The 19,960-nt window shown below is 38.2% G+C and overlaps 1 protein-coding gene across 1 annotated transcript in view; it reads left to right on the top strand.

The window, feature by feature from the left end:
* The first annotated feature begins 2,888 nt into the window (after positions 1–2,888).
* wdb (widerborst) overlaps positions 2,889–19,960 on the top strand; it is a 37,090-nt gene continuing 20,018 nt past the window's right edge. Inside the window, exon 1 of the mRNA XM_067110811.1 lies at positions 2,889–4,373. Within this exon, the coding sequence (XP_066966912.1) occupies positions 4,229–4,373 (145 nt within the window). The 5' untranslated portion in view covers positions 2,889–4,228. The remainder of the gene's footprint in view (positions 4,374–19,960) is intronic.

The following is a 19,960-nucleotide window of genomic DNA, read 5'->3' as shown; positions in this document are numbered from 1 at the left end:
TAACAGCAACGAGGCATACAGTAAAATTGTCCGCTACTCATCCTGAAATATCAGTCGCCCTCCTAGATAATCACGTTTAGGCCTAAGTCTGGAATCATGTACACATAAGACCAAAATACTTTAGGGTACCATCATTTTCAGTTACTTACAAAATATTTTATCATTTCACAGGTCAGTTTTAGAATTAAAGACGAGAATGGTAAAAATCTGTAGATTTCGCCATTTTGTAGGGAAAATCTGGAAAACCCTAAAAAAATCTGTGGATTTCGGATTAATCTGTAGATCTAGCAGCACTGGCTAGGATGATGAATTTGAATATAAGAAAAATGCAAGGATCGAGAAGTGGTGTGGGGGAGAGGTAGGCCGAAAGAGCTGGGTAGATGGAGTGCAAGAGTGAAAGAGTAAGTTGACATTACTCACACACACGCTGCATATATATATATATATATATATATATATATATATATATATATATATATATATATATATATATATAGTGTATGTATGTGCTTGTTTGTAAACACAAACGCTGAAGCAATAAAGAAAGGGCACAAAGCATTAAGACCCAGCAGTGCCCAAATCCGACCAGGTCCGCAGGAGAGAATGATGGAATATGAGGTAGTAGGGAAAGTGTACCTTTAAGAGTTTAAGTAATGATGGACTCGTCTCCTCATAGCTGGCTAGGAGCAGATATGAATATATAAAATATGAATATATAAATGGAGGCGGCGGAATGTGTCTCCTAGACTAATCCAACCAGAAAAAAATGTATAAGAAAGAAATAGGAACGTTTGCGTTCTCGCAAAATGTGTCCATCTTTTTAAACACTTTAAAAATAAGTTTGCACTTCTCGCTAGGCCTAGGATTCCGTTGGATTTCTAAAATCTACGGAAAAGTTTTCATCGACGAGAGAGAGAGAGAGAGAGATCTTTACTATAAAGAAGTGAAATGCCATATAAGCAAGTGGTCATAGATCCGGCCAGATCCGGTGTTTAAAGAAGGCAAAGGATTTATTTACTGCAGAGAGAGAGAGAGAGAGAGAGAGAGAGAGAGAGAGAGAGAGAGATAGTTTGCCAGTTCTTTCTGGGGATGTCTGAACAGTATCGTTCTCTCACAGTAAGTATATAACTGATTTGCAGATGAAGTGGAAAATATACTCACGGAGCGTTAAGAGAGAGAGAGAGAGAGAGAGAGAGAGAGAGAGAGAGATGGGCGTCTGGCAGAGTAGAGTGACATCCGAATGTGTTTGTGTGTGAGTGTGTTTAAAGCGAAGGGTGGCTAACATGCGTCTGAATCACACCAAGTGCACACACCATCTCTTCAGCCCCGGGGAGAATTCAATCCCGTGGCTGAAACTTGGTTTTGCAACCCTAGATGATCTGCGCACTCCACCAGGAGTGCATGTCGGGGGGGAAGGGGGTGGGGGCGTTAAAATACGATCTTCTTCTTCCTAAACCGCCATTCCCTTTAGATAATGGAGTGCTAAAGGCTGTCTCCGATCCCAAATCAGTTGTATCCTTCCCTCTGATAGATTGTGAGTCTTCACCGTAGCTTTTGTGTATTCAGGTCACGCCGTGTATTATCATCGGATGCCGGCGATTCTGCATCAAGGTCTTGTTGTCTAAGATGGACGTATGAGAAAGTGGGACGTAAAAGAACTAGTCACATGGTAGAGTAAATAACGCTTGAGTAATACAGAGTCGATGTCCCATTGTCATTTCGGATGTATCGTAAAACGGGGGACGTAAAATGCATCTGTGTAACTCGGTTGATGTCTAAGTATACCCTCCGTATAAAAGTTTGCCCGATTAAATCGGTGCCGAGAAACGATCGCGTTCTTTTATCTGATTCTTATTCTCTTTAGGACTCTATTTTGACCTGAGGTTAATCCTGTCGTCAGAAATCTATTTGTTAATTGTAGTTCCTTCTCTCAGTATGTGAGCCTAGGAAATACCTTTGAATAATGCAATGTATGCTGTAAATACCGGTGTTGTAAAAGATGTCATGCTTACTACACCCATCTGTACGACTATAATCAGATTCGTCACGAGTTGCTTATTCAGTATTCATGGATTATTTAGTACGGAAAAATAGTAGATATAATAATATAAAACATTTTTGGCACCACCGATCGGACGCAATGCGATATCGTGCATCCATGACCTGGAAATAGTGTTTCTTGACTCGACCGTTCGGACACAAAATTTACTACAAGAAATGACGCGAACTTTTTTCGAGGAAACTCATTTTTTTTATACGTCACTTTTGACGTTTAAAATCCACATGACATTTTGAATGTATGCTGCCGACATTTCAGCAAAAACGAAACGAAAACGGTGTTTGTTTATAACCCAGATGTCAGTTCCGAGATTGCATTTCGGGAAATAGTTGTCGAAATATCTTACGGCTCCGTTTTAATAAAGAATCTCTTCATACGGGAATACTGCTACATCACGTAGGATCAACGTGCGAAAAAGTAATAAATGAAGGTAGTATGACGTACGTCATGACGTCACTGTGGTGATCAGGGTGGGACTATGATCGGCATATATGACAAACCGAGAGGCGTTCTCTCTCGACAAATTCCTTCGCCCTAAAGATTAAATTTTAGAAGTCATCATAAGAGGGAGAGGCGCTTTTCGCACGCCGTAGGAGTCATATGAGATTTGAAATTCTTCCGACACAGGGTATCGTCAGGAAAGGCTGTCACTTGGACGGGTATGGTTAGGAATGGAGGAGGGGGAGGGGGAAGGGGTAGGAGGGGGGGAGGAGAAGAGGCTGCTGCTGCTGCTGCTGCTGCTGTTGTTTGTTGATATTGGGGTTACGGGTGGCATGGGGGACCCGGCCGGCCGGCCGGGCGGGAGGGAGGGCGGGCGGGCGGGGATCTTAGGGATAGAAAAGGTGGCGGCCATGATGACGTCACGCCACTTCCTCTCTCGCGCACTCTCGCATATTCTCACGAAACTCGAGACGGCGATCAGGTTATTTTCAGATATGGATTTGTACAAAATTACCGATAACATAAAGTGTTAACTCTATGAAGTGCAACGCCGACGATGCTCGACGCCCTTCGGTTATGGTGAATTAAGGTGATATGAGAGGGATCCTGAGCGTTATAATGCCGTATGTGAGGCTGGAGGCCGTGTGAGAAGAGAGGCGGCGGTGGTGGTGGAAAAGGCGACCCAAAAGTGAGCGGTGTGAGAGTGTGAAAGAGAGAGAGAGAGAGAGAAGTGAGAGAGCGAGAGAGAGAGAGAGAGAGTGTGAGAGAGAGAGAGAGAGAGAGGGGGAGAGAAAACACACAGCAGTGTCCTAATCCATCTATGTGTGAATCGCCCATCTCCATTTCGACCAGGACACCTTCTTCTTCCCTCGCGCCGTCGTCTTCGTCGTCGTCGTCATCCTCCTCTCCCTCTTCCTCCTCCTCCTCCTCTTCTTCATCGCCAGCAGCAGCAGCAGCAGCAGCAGAACCCGTCTCCTGCTGCTGCCACTCTCCTTCACGCCACCACAAAACCGCCCACACGCCCGCGCTCCTTCATACACACCCACACCCCCCGGTGGACAGTGGAGGCGGTGTGAACGCTGGTGGTGGTGGTGTGTGGTGTTGAGAGGTGGGTGGACCCGAATCCCTCCGCCCTACGACGAGGAGGACCAACTCTGGTGTTGGTGGTGGCGGAGGCGACCTTCCGCCCTTAGGCTGCTGTCTTGTGGGTGGGCTGGAATATCCCACTCCCTGCGTGCGCCCCCGAAAGTCAGGGAAGACCTCCCCAGGGCAGACTTCCCCAGGGCATAGCCTAGGCAAGAGAGCCAGTTCCCCCAGGCCCCCCTCTCTCTCAGTTTTGCCCCTTCCCGTGAGCCTAGGCAACGCCACCTCTCCCGGAGGCCCCCAGAGGGTATAGGCCTACGGTAGCCTGAACTAGCGCTCGAACCTTAGTTCTGCCGTCGAGTGTTTTCCTCCCCCGCCCTTCCTCGATTCCTCTGCCGAGACCTCGGGACGCGGTCCTTCCATCCCCTTGGTGATTCCCTCGCGAGGCTGAGGATCGCGACCCTTCTGCCAGATTTGTCCGTCTCTGCCTATGAGGAAGTGCCGTTGAGGGAGCGAGGCCCCAGTGTTGGTAGCAGTGTCGTGGTGCCGTTACGGCAATGGCCAGGGTTTGAGTTGCGTCGCGCGCTGCGGAAAACAGATTACGGAGTAGAGTGAGTGTACGGGTCAACAGGAGACGCAAGGAACATGTCGGGCAGTGGGGGCACGTTTGTGGACAGAATAGACCCGTTTGCCAAGCGGTCGTTGAAGAAGAAGCCTAAACGTTCGCAGGGATCTTCCCGTTATCGCACTTCCAATGATGTGGAGCTCCAGCCACTGCCTCTTCTCAAAGGTACGTTTGGCCGAATACCTTTTCTGGATGAGCGCTAATTGGGCCAAGCTGTTTGCCAGCTGTAGGCCGCTGCATTTTGTTCCAGATGGTGAAGGTGCCTTCGTCCTGACGAGAGTTCTGCGGCCGTTTCGAGTTATTAACGTCAAATGCCCTCCCGGAGGCTCCTTGGCCCCTGGTAAGGATCTTGGCAACCGGGGTTGCCCTCGGTATGGGCACGATGCCCTGACACAGCTCAGGTTATGATAGACAGCCTAATCTACCTCACAGTTCAAACATGACACCCTAAGAAGGACGCAGAGCTCTCGTCAGATTTGACCTCATTAAATCCATGGTTATTCTGTTTCGTTTTTGCTCCTTTTTCTATAATGTCACTATAGTCTTGGGTGATCTTTCTCACTTTCACTCTGGTGCCCACATCTGGACCAAATGTTACCCTTAAGTTTAGCGTAATGTTTCTATTGAATGTTTTGGGTTAATTTTTGTATTATCATAATCTAGCATATGCTTTTTCATACCAATTGTCATATTTTATTTCTGGAGTCGTAGCATGTAAGTTCAGCATTAAGATGTGGAGATGTTATAATCAGCATTACCATTTTTCATACTTCTTTTAATATATTTACTGATTACTGCATCATTTGTCCACAAGGTATGAACCCCTGGACAGGGATCTATGTCATGAATGAATTGTCACTGTTGAAGATGTTGAATTTTTGTCTAATCTCTTATGTTACCATTTTTCATACTTCTTTTAGTATATTTACTGATCACTGCATCATTTGTCCACAAGGTATGAACCCCTGGACAGGGATGTCATGAATGAATTGTCACTGTTGAAGATGTTGAATTTTTGTCTAATCTCTTATGTTACCATTTTTCATACTTCTTTTAGTATATTTACTGATCACTGCATCATTTGTCCACAAGGTATGAACCCCTGGTCAGGGATCTATGTCATGAATGAACTGTCACTGTTGAAGATGTTGAATTTTTGTCAAATCTCTTATGTTAAAAAAGATAGTATATTTGGCCCATAGCCTGCTTTTTATATTATTATTATTATTATTGTTATTATTATCGTTATTATTATCAATATTATTATCATTATTATTATATGGGAAAAGCCCACCAAAGGGGCCACTGACTTGAAATTCAAACTTCCAAAGATTATGATGCTCATCAAAGAGAAGTAACCGAAGGTAATGAGAAATACTGAGAAATAGATAATATTGTAAGTAGATAAACGGCCGTGTTGAGTAGGTTACAAAAAAGATCGTTCATCTCATTGTAAGTGGTTGGTGTGGGGTCACTGTGTAAAACGCATGTTCACTATCTGTCATGGGAATGTCATTTGAAAGGTCTGTAAAAACAGCAATTTAAAAGTTCATTGCTACACCCTGTCATATGCATGGTTGTCTGCAGTCTTACCCTTTTTTTCTACTTATGCTGTCATATAAAATTTTGCAAAGATAAAGGTCTTCCATGGGTCCTGCCAGGTTGCGTAGTTAGCCTGGATTTTTTGAGCATCTACTGTACGATCTACTGCCACACCCTTCTGGTTTGGTAACTACCAGTTTGCTTGCAAAATAGGTGCTGGTGTTTAGTGCCAGCCCCTTGGGGATGAGTGTAAAGAGACACAAAGGATGATAAATATAAAAATAAACAAAAGACATAAACATAATTAAAAAACTAAATAAAAGGTGGTAAATATTCTGACCAGCAACTGGCTGGAACCAGGCCATGCTAGTAGTCTTCAGTACTTTGTTACCTTTATAGTTGTAATTTCTTGTCCACACTTCCTACCACCCAGTGGTGCAAACCAGTGCCATGGTTTGTGTGCTGAATGAAATACTAAGGTCAGGATCAGGTTGATGACCTTTCGGTGTTATTCTGTCTTTTCATTCTGAAATGCTTAAAAAGATAATGTCAGGTTACAAATGTTCATGTATTTTCCCACTTTATGTGAGGTGGGGATGTCTGTGGGTCATGAAAATTGTAATTTAAAGGTTAGTAAGGTGAAAATCAAATGTTATTACATGTGTATACCTTTTCGTAGGAGGTACTGTATTTGTTGGCATGTGGTATTTGCATCTGTGGTTGCATTGTCAATATATACTCAGCAATGACAAACCACTTTTGGTGCTGGCAAACATACTTTGACTACCACCTTGGATTTGTAATGCTTTTTAGTCATTTCACCGTATATTAGAATAAGGTTGTACCTTCATCCACATCATCCCCAAGGGGGAGTGGTAGTGCTGTCAGTGCACCTCTCTTGGGGCACTGCAGGCATTACTTAAGGTTCTTTGCAACCCTTTTCATTACTTTACTGTGCTTCCATTCATATTCTCTTTTCCATTTTACTATCCACCATATCCTAACAGTTGTTTCATAGTTCATCTGCAAGGTTTTCATTCCGTTAAACCTTTCAAAACTGTATGCTCTCAATTTTCCTTTCAGCACTTAATGACCCTAAAAGTTCCCTGAGCTTGGCCATTGGCATAGATTCCATAAGCATTCCGTTCCATTCATCCACATCATAGATATGTACAACCAATTAGAGGATACATTCAGCTAACCAAACTGGAGGTGTAGCATCAAAGAGTAAGGCAATAAATGCATGCCTTGACTAGATAGCTGCACACCTGCCGTAAGTAAAAATAGAAAGGAATATCATTTAGCTTGTTGAAGTAGCATGTATGGCTGATTCAGTATTTAGGTAGGCTATGTAGGCCCACAATTTAGTATATAAGAAGCATCATGCACTTGGCCTTTGCATTGTACACTAAGTAGTTATGTACATTTGTGGGTCCAGATTAAGTGTGTACGCAATAGATGATTCAGAAGTACTTGCACATGTATTTTAAACAGAGGAGTTTCACGCAAGTTTTATTTGTGTACAGTGCAAGAACTATCAATTAAATCAGAATATGTAAATATTGTACAATATATTTTGATAATTTTATGCTTATACCCTACACTATAACCTTCATATGTAGGTACATATAAGTATTTTCTTTACAAATAGGACATTCGAAGTTTACTTTTTTAATGTAGATGTTCCTATTTTTTTTTATGTTGAACTGTTCAGCAACTAACTGGTTAAGGAAATTAGTGTAAGGTTGTTTTGTTATTGGTCCACCTATGACCAGTATTGTACACTGGTCCAGACCGTTGATGTACAACATTGTACTGTAGTATGTCTAGGAAAAGAGTGCTTAAGTTTGTCATTTTTTCCTTGGTGGTTCGTGTCTTTTTAAATGAATCGTGCCCCAGTTGGAAACTGGTTTTGCTTGGTATACATGGGGTACAAGTTAGCAGAACAGTGTGTGTGTTTGCATGCGTCAGCAAAATTATCCTGTCAGTATAGTAGACTCTCCCTCACCCTTTCTCACTCTCACAAAAAAGAATTATCTTTAAACTTACTGCTTCACCAGCGTTAAATAGGTTATCCGTGATGATTGACAGGTACGTACCAGTATACTGTAGGGTGCTAAGTTGCAGATAGTTACAGTTCACCACCCATTCTCCTATATAGGCTAGCTTAGCCTATACAGGATATTGATTCATTCTTTATTAGGCATGCATGTTCTGCTTAGAATTTGAGTTTGCACAGTACTTGCACTGCCATCTTAAAGTAGAAGTGCCTTTTCCTTGGTATCAATTCCTAACCCAAGAAATCTAGACTGTCTATGTTGTTGTAATGCTCTGGAATTATGCCCTAACCTAACCTATGGTTAAATGTGCTACTTAACCAGACCAATGGCCCTCCCACAAGGAACTTCACACTTAGAAATCTCTGCATTTATAAAAATCTGAACTTTGGATGGCAAAAAGCACGTTTTGAATAGTATCTGCTACCCTGGATTGTGTCATATGATGTTAATTGATGCTGCAACCATGTCAGGAACCACGCTGGTGACCTAATTTAAGTTTTAGACTTAATTAGAAAGCAGAACCAGCAGTTATTGATCCATTTGGTAATTGTTGGTTTTGGTATGATGTTATTGCTGGTTCTGTTAGTCTTGTATGTGAAATGAGATTTGCTTTAGGAAAAAAATTTGTGGTTGCTGTAAACAGTCTGTGAGAAGATGGAATCACGGTTAAGATTATTTTAGCTGGACTGTTTTGCAGGAATGAGAAAACGAGTCCAGTGATTGGGAATTGGAAATCACAGCAAAGGTTCCAAAGAAGTTGAGCCGACGGAATATGACAAACTATAGAACTTTTGACTTTATTTTTGTGTAATTAAAATAGTAAGTGTGCACTTTCACAGTAGTTTGGAAAAAATATACTGTGTCAGCAAAAAGTTTAGAGATGAGCAAGCACGTTTTAGAAAAGGTAGGAGTTGCACAGATCAGATACTTGCGTCAAGACATTATGCAGTACTTCATGGAATGTAAAAATTCCCTTCTGATGGTTAAAGTCAGGCACCACCAGCCAGTAGCATGGAAGGTAGGTCTTGCATCACCTGTGTCATTCCCAATAACTATGTGAAACAAATTGAAATTATCTTTGGATGAAGAAGATGAAAAGTTAATGTTGATGGGGTTTATCAAGTGAATTGACAGTAAATAGTGAGATGCTACACGGGAAGGTTATTTCTCTTGCTGTTTTTCCTTATAAAGAAAAGAGCAATTGGATATGGCCTGGATAGATTTTACAAAGGAAAGAGTGACTGGAGATGGTTGAGATAGATGGATATCAAAAAAGTGATTTGAGGTGGTTTAGCTAGATTTTATAAAGAAAAGAGTGGTTGGGGATAGTCTAGCTGGGTCTTAAGAAGAAAAGAGCAATTTAAGATGGCTTAGAATGATTTTATAAAGAAAGGTGATTGGAGTTGGCCTAGGTAAATTTTATGAAGAGCAGTAATAGATGGCCTAGATAGATTTTATAAAGAAAAGAGCAATTGGAGATGGCCTAGTTATAATATATGAAAAAAAGAGCAATTGGAGATGGCCTAGATAGAAGTTATAAAGAAAGAGCAATTGGAGATGACCTAAATAGATTTTGTAAGGGAAAGAGCAATTGTAGATGGCTTAGAAATATAGATTTTATAAAGAAAAGAGCAATTTTAGATGGCCCAGAAAGATTTTATAAAGAAAGGAGCAATTGGAGATGGCCTAGATAGATTTTACAAAGAAAGGAACGATTGGAGGTGGCATACATAGATTTTATAAAAAAAAAATGGCAATTGGAGATGGCCTAGATAGATTTAATAAAGAAAAGAGCAATTAGAGATGACCTAGATAGATTTTATAAAGAAAAGAGCAATTGGAGATGGTCTAGAGAGATTTTAAAAGAAAAGAGCAATTGGAGATGGCCTAGACAGCTTTTATAAAGAAAAGAGCAACTAGAGATGGCCTAGATAGAATTTATAAAGAAAAGAGTAATTGGAGATGGCCTAGATAGATTTTATAAAGAAAAGAGCAATTGTAGATTGCCTAGATAGCTTATATAAAGAAAAGAGCAGTTGGAGATGTCCTAGATAGATTTTATAAAGAAAAGAGTGATTGGAGATGGCCTAGATAGATTTTATAAAGAAAAGAGCAATTGGAGATGGCCTAGACAGATTTTATAAAGAAAAGAGCAACTAGAGATGGCCTAGATAGAATTTATAAAGAAAAGAGCAATTGGAGATGGCCTAGACAGATTTTATAAAGAAAAGAGCAACTAGAGATGGCCTAGATAGATTTTTTTAAAGAAAAGAGCAATTGGAGATGGCCTAGAGAGATTTTATGAAGAAAAGAGCAATTGTAGATGGCATAGATAGATTTTATAAAGAAAAGAGCAATTGGAGATGGCCTAGAGAGATTTTATAAAGAAAATGGTGATTAGAGATGGACTAGATACATTTTATAAAGAAAAGAGCAATTGTAGATGGCCTAGATAGATTTTATAAATAAAAAAGCAATTGGAGATGGCCTAGAGAGATTTATAAAGAAAATAGCAATTGTAGATAGCGTAGATAGATCTTATAGAGAAAAGCAATTGGAGATGAATTAGATAGATTTTATAAAGAAAATAGCGATTGGAGATGGCCTAGATAGATCTTAAAGAGAAAAGAGCAATTGGAGATGGCTTAGATATATTTTGTAAAGAAAAGTTCAGTTGGAGATGTAGGTAGATTTTATAAAGAAAAGAGCAATTGGAGATGGCCTAGATAAATTTTATAAAGAAAAAAGCAATTGGAGATGGCCAAGAGAGATTTTGTAAAGAAAAGAGTGATTGGAGAGGTCCGAGAGAGGTTTTATAAACAAAAGAGCGATTGGAGATGGCGTAGATAGATGTTATAAACAAAAGAGCAATTGTAGATGGCCTAGATAGATTGTATAAAACCGAGCAATCGGAGATGGCATAGATAGAATTTATAAACAAAAGAGCAGTTGTAGATGGCCTAGGTAGATTTTATAAAGACGAGCGATTGGAGATGGCGTAGATAGATTTTATGAAGGAAAGAGTAATTGCAGATGGCTAGATAGATTTTATAAAGAACAGAGCAATTGGAGATAGCCTAGATAGATCTTATAGAGAAAAGAGCGATTGGAGAAGGCCTAGATTAATTTTGTAAAGAAAAGTTCAGTTGGAGGTGAAGATAGATTTTGTAAAGAAAAGAGCAATTGGGGATGGCTGAGAGAGATTATATAAAGAAAAGAGTGATTGGAGATGGCTGAGAGAGATTTTATAAAGAAAAGAGCAATTATAGATGGCTGAGAGAGATTTTATAAAGAAGAGAGTGATTGGAGATGGTGTAGATATAGATTTTGTAAAGGAAAGAGCAATTGTAGATGGCTTAGATAGATTTTATAAAGAAAAGAGTGATTGGAGATTGCCTAGATATATTTTATAAAGAAAAGAGCAATTGGAGATGGCCTAGATTGATTTTATATAGAGATGAGCAACTGTAGATTGCCAAGATAGGTTTTATAAAGAAGAAAGTAATTGGAGATGGCCTAGATAGATTTTATAAAGAAATGAGCAATTGTAGATGGCCTAGATAGATTTTATAAAGCAAAGAGCAATTGGAGATGGCCTAGATAGATTTTATAGAGATAAGAGCAATTGGAGATGGCCTAGGTTGATTTTATAAAGAAAACAGCAATTAGCAATGGCCCAGATAGATTTTATAAAGAGAAGAGCAATTGTAGATGGCCTAGATAGATAATTTAATAAAGCAAAGCGTGGTTGGAGATGGCCTAGATAGATTTTGTAGAGAAAAGAGTGATTGGATATGGCCTAGATAGATTTTACAAAGAAAAGAGCAATTGGAGATAACCTAGGTAAATTTATAAAGAAAGAGCAGTTGGAGGCAGCCATGGCTAGATAGATTTTTTTTAAAGAACAGAGCGATTGGAGATGGCTTAGATAAATTTTATAGAGAAAAGAGCTGTTAGAGGTGGCTAGATAGATTTTATAAAAAAAAAAAAAAAGAGCAATTGGAGATGGCCTAGATATAGATTTCATAAAGACGAGCGATTGGAGAGGGCATAGATAGATTTTATAAATAAAAGAGCAATTGTAGATGGCCTAGATAGATTTTATAAAGACAGGAGTGATTGGAGGTAACCTAGATAGATTTTGTAAAGGAAAGTGCAATGGGAGATGGCCTTGATAGATTTTTTTTAAAGAACAGAGCAATTGGAGATGGCTTAGATAAGTTTTATAGAGAAAAGAGCTGTTGGAGGTGGCCTGGTTAGAATTTATAAAGAAAAGAGGAATTGGAGATGGCCTAGGTAGATCTTACAGAGAAAAGAGTGATTGGCGATGGCACAGATAAATTTTATAAAGAAAAGAGCTATTGTAGATGGCCTAGATAGATTTCATAAAGACAAGAGCAATTGGAGATGGCCTACATAGATTTTATAAAGAAAAGAGCAATTGGAGATTGCCTAGATAGATTTTATAAAGAAAAGTTCAATTGAAGATGGCTTAGATAGATTTTATAATGAAAAGAGCAATTGGAGATGGCCTAGATAGATTTTATAAAGAAAGTGATTGGAGATGGCCTAGATAGATTTTATAATGAAAAGAGCAATTGGAGATGGTCTAGATAGATTTTATAAAGAAAAAAGTGATTGGAGATGGTTTGGCTAGATTTTATAAAGAAAAGTTCAATTTGAGATGGCTTAGATTTTACAAAGAAATAGCGATTGAAGACGATCTAGATAGATTTTACTAAGAAAAGAGCGATTGGAAATGGTCTAGAGAGACTTTGTAAAGATAGGAATGATTGGAGATGGCCTAGATCAATTTTATAAAGAAAAGAGCAATTGTAGATGCCCTAGATAGATTTTATACAGAAAAGTTCAATTGCAGATGGCCTAGATAGATTTTATAAAGAAATGAGCAATTGGAGATGGCCTAGATAGATTTTATAAGGAATAGAGCAATTGTAGATTTTATAAAGAGTGATTGGAGATTGACTAGATATATTTTATAAAGAACAGAGCGATTGGAGATGGCCTAGATAAATTTTATAAAGAAAAGAGCAATTGTAGATGGCCTAGATAGATTTTATAAAGAACAGAGCGGTTGGAGGTGGTTGAGACTGGAGTAACAACGGAAACTTGACAAACACGATTTACAAGTGATAGATAAACAGAGTGCATCATGTATGTAGAGAGATGGAACTCAAAAAAAAAAAAAAATGTTAGAGCATGCATAAAAGGATGAAAAAAATCAGATGGAGAAAGGATTAATGAGGAATCTTCTGAGTGTAGTATCAGTTATATCCAGTACAGGTTCTCTCGAGTTGAAATTTAGTGAAAGACTAGAAAAGTCAAATTAGATTATAGTCTGGAACATTTCATATCTTATATATGTGGAAATTCAAACGAAGAGCCTACTAATCTAAGTATAGCCTAAATCAACAGTTTTTCCCTTGGTATGGTTCACATAGATTACATCAATTACCTTGATCGAAAATTTATGCTCGCAGATGGTGAGCTTTTGCTATAACAGGCTCTGTAATTATAGATTACCAAAATGGCTTTTTGGTCATAACCATACCTACTGTATTCAAGTTTAATGCAAAGCCTTCACATAATGTATTAGCTCATGCCTTTGTACAAATGGTCTAAGTATACCACATTCCTTGAATGGTTGCTCAAGGTAAAAGTTAGTGCCATAGCTACCCTCATGTATCTGTACAAGAATTGCTGTTATATGTTTATACATTTGGCCTAGATTTTACCTGCGGTCACCTGAAATCAATAGTATACATTGTAACCAAACTTAACTCTACCTTCACCTGGTTGTAGTGTTCTAGCTGACCTAGGGCCCCACCCCCTGTATCCCTCAACCCACATAGGGTACCTTCACTTGAGATGCAAGTGTAAAGAGGCACTGCAAGCCTGTTCACTGTGAATTACAATGAATTACAATTGGCATTTTCTGCATGGGTGCTTATTGGTAGTCACTCTGTGAATTCCATTGCCACGTGATAAATTACTTCTGTAGGCCTGGTATCGTATATCGTAGTGTTATATGCTTTCGGGAACGCCTAAAGCATACTTTATTTTAAAAATAAATTGAATTTAATTTCACCAACTTTCTGGCCGGTCAAAATTGTTTGTAGAGTAGGCTAATCTGTAGAACTTATGTATTCTCGCTACTGTATCTTGTGGTTTGTGTACTTTTACCCATCATTGTTAGAACAAACCAAACAGACAATGTAGGAGAACCTGCCCTATCTGTTTGGGAAATATGTGGTTATCACCAACAGGGTTAATGAAATAACACAGGAAAAGCAGTTAGAGAATTATAGTTTCATGTATCATTGCTAGAGAAAATGACTTAATGTAGCCCTAATATATGTCTTCCATGATCAGTAAAGGGTTGACCACTCAAGGAAACCATTGAACCTTACACTCTACCTTAATCTGTGGGAATTGGAATGTTTAGGTACCCTGTGCTTGGCAGGGTCAGGGTTTCTTGAATCAGAGGACTATATATACTTTCCAAAGACGCTTGTTACACACACACACCCTCACTAAGGTCATCAGAAATCTTTTGGTGCTGAATAGGCTTTATTTGTATTATCATCTAAGAGCCATAAGGCTTTTTGTTGTAGTTCGTAAGAATGTCAGTTGGTCATCAGAAGTTTACAAATGGATTGAACCCCTGAAGATGTCTTGCAGTTTCCTGAAGATGTCTTGCAGTCTCCATTTCTGTAAAGAGTCTTTTTGCAGAGTTTTCTCATTGTTGACAAGTGTAGCCCTGTGACCAAATGCCAAGTTGGAAACCTAAGTACATTACAGTACTGTACTGTCTCTTGAATGTGTCCTGGGAATTGCTGTAAAATAGTTTGCTTTCACCATCTAGTTAACTGATCGTGCTTCTCATTGCATGAGATAAGTACTAAAATGATAAATGCATACAGTACAGGCCACTGGTAGCTGATTTGCAAAATTGACCAGAAAGTTTCATTATCATTATAATGGAAATGAATTTGCTGGATGTAAATGTCATTTTGTAGTGTGAGAATACTTTTTTATCCACCTTTTAACCTAGTTGCTGTAGACTGTGAAGACAGGTTGCTAGTGTAAGTGTAGGCTGATTGGTGCTACTTTGGCTTGTTATCTACGCATCACCTACCCTGAGGTGCTAGTACTAAACGCTGTATGATAATTGTAAAGTAGACGGCCGCACAAAGATATCGTTTATTAATATAATTTGTTGACCACAATGTAGAAATGGGTGTACGTATAATACTTTGATCCCCGAGGGGCTAGTACTAAACACAGCGTCCCAAGGAGCTTCCGCCATGTTTAGTACTAGCACCTTGGAGTAGGTGTTGCGTAGATAACAAGCCAAAGTAGCACCGGCTGATTAGTCTTGTCACAGATTATCACTAATACATACCATTTCTGTCCTTTGTCACTTTTAGAACCATAAGTTGTTATTGCTCTGAATTTTAGACTGATATGCAACTATTTAGGCATCCTGTTTCAGTATAGAGCAAGATTGAGTGTATTTGCAACCTCTTACGTCAGAGAGCAGTAGCCTGGGTTACCAGAATTTTTACAGTGTCATCAGTTTCCCATTTATGGTATCATGATTTTTTTACCTTAAGCAGGAGCTGTTTAGTCATGTAAAAGATACTGTTCAGTTGAGTAGTGAGTGTTCAAGGCCCTTACGTTATACTGTACAGTATATACTAAGTACTGTACAGTGTTTGCTTATATGCAACAGCATTCGTCTTTAGTGAATGCAACCTGGCCAATTGTGGAGGCATGACCGGCAGCTTGAGACATTATAATTACAGGCTGTATACACTAGTAAGATTTTTGTATGTACAAACTCATTTTGTTAGGCTATAATCAGTCTGACTAGTTTTGGATTTGTTAGTTGTGGAGATCACCTTGTGAAATTCACCTGCTCAGCTATAAAAATTTTTTTTATGCTGATGCATATTTTTCCATTACATTTATTAACTCAGTGGTCTGGTTAAACTAACGTTAAAAAAAAAAAAATTACATTTGTTCTTTTTTATTGTTTCATTGCAATTGTCATCTTCATTTGCCTCAGTGGAGCGGGAACGTGTTTACCATGAAAAATAGCATTACCTAGCTTGTGTTAGCTTATTTCTTTCCAGACAGTTTTGTTTAGGAATGCATTTTGATATAAAAAATTAATAAAACCAGAATTACATATTGATTCCCACGCTGTTCAGAAGATAAAAAAGTCTTAAACTGAGGTGATTGGTTGAAATAATTGACCTGTGAAGGGTTTAATGTCATGTACCCCATGTTTATAGGCTGGCCGGCTTCCTCTGTGCCTGGTCATAATGTGTTATATTAGCTTTATACTGGACCTGTATCCTAATTGTGTGAATAGCCATGTCATACCATGATTCATACATTAATTTTTCATGGCATAAGTTCAGGCTGTAGGCCTAAGCTCGCCTTAATTGGTACCCAGAATATTATCGCACAATTACTATACACTGCCATCCTATCTAGGTTTGTTTTGAGGTATTCATTAGCCTTGTTTTTGCTCTTTTTCCATAAATTCCTTGCTACCTTCTCTCCATTGTTCCTTTTTTTCTCTAGCCAAACACAATGAATCAAGAAACATGACTTGGTGCAGTTATATATAGAAGTAGTTATGTGATAGGTTTTCATGTTACACTATAACCTAACAAGTGAAATCATTGTGCATTTCTCCTGGAAGGATTTGAGTTATCAAATACCTGTATGTATATTAACTGGTATTACGCCAGGCAAAAATGTATGCAAGTAGTCTGGGACCATTACTTGGGAAGGGCATCACTGTTATGAGGTTAAAGTTCAAATGTAAAAGAAGTATATATACAATATAAGAAGCAGAATCTAGTGATTCAAATGTTACCTTAAGAGATCCTCTAACTTAAAAGGTGAACTAAACATTTGACCAAAATTCACCTGGGGGTTTATGATGTAAAGATGCAAATGCTTCTGTATTCTTGACAGATGTGCTCAAATACAGCATTAAAAGTTCTCTTTTTATAAGATGTTAAGAAAACATTTTTTGTGGAGGTTTACAGCGAAAGGTCTGCACATAAAATTAAGGTTCACAGGTGTGGGCTTGTGAATACAAGAAAGAAATCTATGTATAGTACCACATTTAAAGAGTTCCATGAACTGGAAAACTTCATGAAGATAAGGAGTTAAGATAGGTTAGCATCAGCTTGAATGGTAGAAGTGACATATCAAGAAATGTCATTTTAAAAGATCTACGTTGTTGTGGATTGTACTAAGTATTAAGAAGTCCACTTCGTAGAGCTAAAAAAAAATTTTGTTTAGTACTGTAATCTGTACAGAATATTAAAAAGTCCACTTCATAAAGGTACAGTCGACCCCTGGTATTCGCAGGGGATGTGTACTACAACACCCCCCCCCACACACACACACACACACACACACACACACTTACAGCTAAGGTCCACGAATACTTAAAACCCCTCTAAAAATGCTTAGAACTGCCTATTTTGATAGTTAAAACAAAAAAAAAACTTTGAAAATGCTTATACCCAAGTATTTTAATAGTTTTATCACAAAAAGTGCATTTAGTCATGAAAATATGAAAATACAGTAATTAGTGAATATTTCTCAGTGAAAAATACTGCGAATAGGTTAATTTTCTGCAAATAACGTGTGTATATGTTCCTTAGAAAAATCCATGAATCAACGAGTCCGTGAATCAGAACCATGAATGGGCAGGGGTAGACTGTAATAGAAATTTAGTTTGGTAATTTAATGTGAAGTCAGACATGGGTGTATTTTATCCTAAATTTTTGAATGCTATAAGGAAGTATTACCTTGGTTTAACCAGACCATGAGCTGATTAACAGCTCTCCTAGGGCTGGCCCAAAGGATTAGACTTATTTTACGTGGCTAAGAACCAATTGGTTACCTAGCAATGGGACCTACAGCTTATTGTGGAATCCAAGTCACATTATACCGAGAAATGAATTTCTATCACTGGAAATAAATGCCTCTAATTCTTCATTGGCTGGCCAGAGAGTCGAACCCAGCAGAGTGCTAGTCGAGTACGATATCGACCCGTCCAATGAGGAACTTGAATGCTATAATATGCTCATTGCTAGGTCCTAGGAACCTAAATGTGTTGGTCATCAAAGAACAGAATCAGGTACAGTTTGTGATGTATCACGCTGAACCCTCATAGTGTTTGTAATAAATCATGTTACTTGATGTATTTTATACATGCGTATTTAGATGTCATGCTAACAAATGGTACTGGTATATGAATGATTTTAAGAGATGATAGGCAGTACAGAAATGGAAAAAATTAAAATGACCTTTGGGAAATGTATTTTGACAGCAATGTACTGTAGTATATTTCTTTAGGTACAGAGTACTGTAGTTACATAGCATGATCCCTTTAAACTTGAGTTGATATGTAACTTATATAGTATTGTATACTGTTCAGTAGAATTGAAATTTCCATGCACTTCAGTAGTGAAAATATAAATCGAGCACACTGTTGGACAGATCAACAAATAGATGCTAAAGTAAACAAGTAATGAGAGTAGGTAGAAAGTTTCTTGAATACCAGGAACACCCAATTAGGCTTTTGCCTTTTTAAGTATAAAGTATAAGGGAGATTTAAACACATCTTACTCTCATTGTACAAAAATACGTAGTCAAATGTTATTTCAAGTAAACATTTATAGAAATACCCGTGGAAACTATAAAAAAAAAGAATCAGCATATCAATATTTATCAGATTAATTATTTCCAGAAAATGTATGAATCCAGTCTAATTAAATCAGTTTTGGTAGCATACTTCCAGAAATCAAATAAATGTGTATATGAACAAAAGACATGAGTGGTAGATAAGAGGATTTAGATTAAAAAAAAAAATTGCTTTGGGAAATTCACATGGGTACCAAAAATAACAAAACCACCAATTAGGATCAGAACTCACCACTGTGAATACAAGCAGCAGAGATATGAGATTAGGCGACCAAAGATATGTAAGTGGAGCAGTACGACCAGGTAGTAAAAATGACTGATGATGCGTAGTCGTAAATCCGAGCTGTTTTAAACGATAATTTATAGGAAAATGTCTTGTTCATTGTTTTCCAGCTCAAGCCCTAGTGCTTGTTTATGCTATTGGTGGGGCCCCTCATGTTTAGGAAAAAGACGTCCAGCCGGTGAGATGTCTTGTTAGAAGTTCTCTAAAGATTAATTACATACTCTATCTTTAGCTCTTCAAGAAACTACAGTATTGGAAACTATGTAGCATATTTGTCCGGGGAGAGTCTGATAGAAGTTGTCTAAAGATTAATTACTCTCTCTTTAGCTCTTTGAGAAACTATTGGAAACTATTTTTTAGTTCAAATGACCATCTGACAGGCAAGTATCAAAGTGTGAGAGATGTTATTGGATATGAGAGAAATGGTTGGGGTAATTTGCCAAAATCCTGTGTTTCCTCATTTCCATCTTGTGCACACATTTATATTTTAGAAAGAATGTGAATTTCATAAAAGCATTTTTCACTGTAGTACAGTAGTAGTCAGATTCCCCAAATCAGCTTCTCTCGTAATGTAGGTCAAATACTTTTCCTCTTGAGTATCTCGACATGCAAGAGAAACTGCATTCTCGTTGTGGTTTCCAGAGTTCGTTAATAATGTGCGAGAAACCATTATTATTGAATGTTAGAATTGAATTTAACAGATGTGATGCAAATGCTTAACCTCATTCATTGGATGTTATACACTATTAACTAAAATTTGTTCTTTATATAGTATTTGAAGAATATTTTGATAATAATGTTAGTTACTTGAATCTGCGATGACTCTTACCTTTAACTGGAAGACACTAACAAAAGCAAATGGACTTGTGCTCTTATTGGCTACATTATTATGGTTATGTTTTGTTATGCTACCATTTTTGATGTGACACTGTTTTAAATAAGTCTCTTAAATTGAAATTGAAGAATAAACTACATGTTGGTTGAAATTAGGAGCTACACGAAATTGCTGTTAGCTCTGTCTAGAGAATGTTCAAGTGCAGGCCATAAATAGGGTCTTTACTTAACAGATGATGTTACATATTAGGAAGCCTTACCCCAAAGTTTCT

The sequence above is a fragment of the Macrobrachium rosenbergii genome, chromosome 10 (assembly GCF_040412425.1).
Source record: "Macrobrachium rosenbergii isolate ZJJX-2024 chromosome 10, ASM4041242v1, whole genome shotgun sequence".
NCBI classification, from domain to species: Eukaryota; Metazoa; Arthropoda; class Malacostraca; order Decapoda; family Palaemonidae; genus Macrobrachium; species Macrobrachium rosenbergii.
Note: the sequence above shows the minus strand (reverse complement) of the source record. Positions and strands in the feature narration are given on the sequence as shown.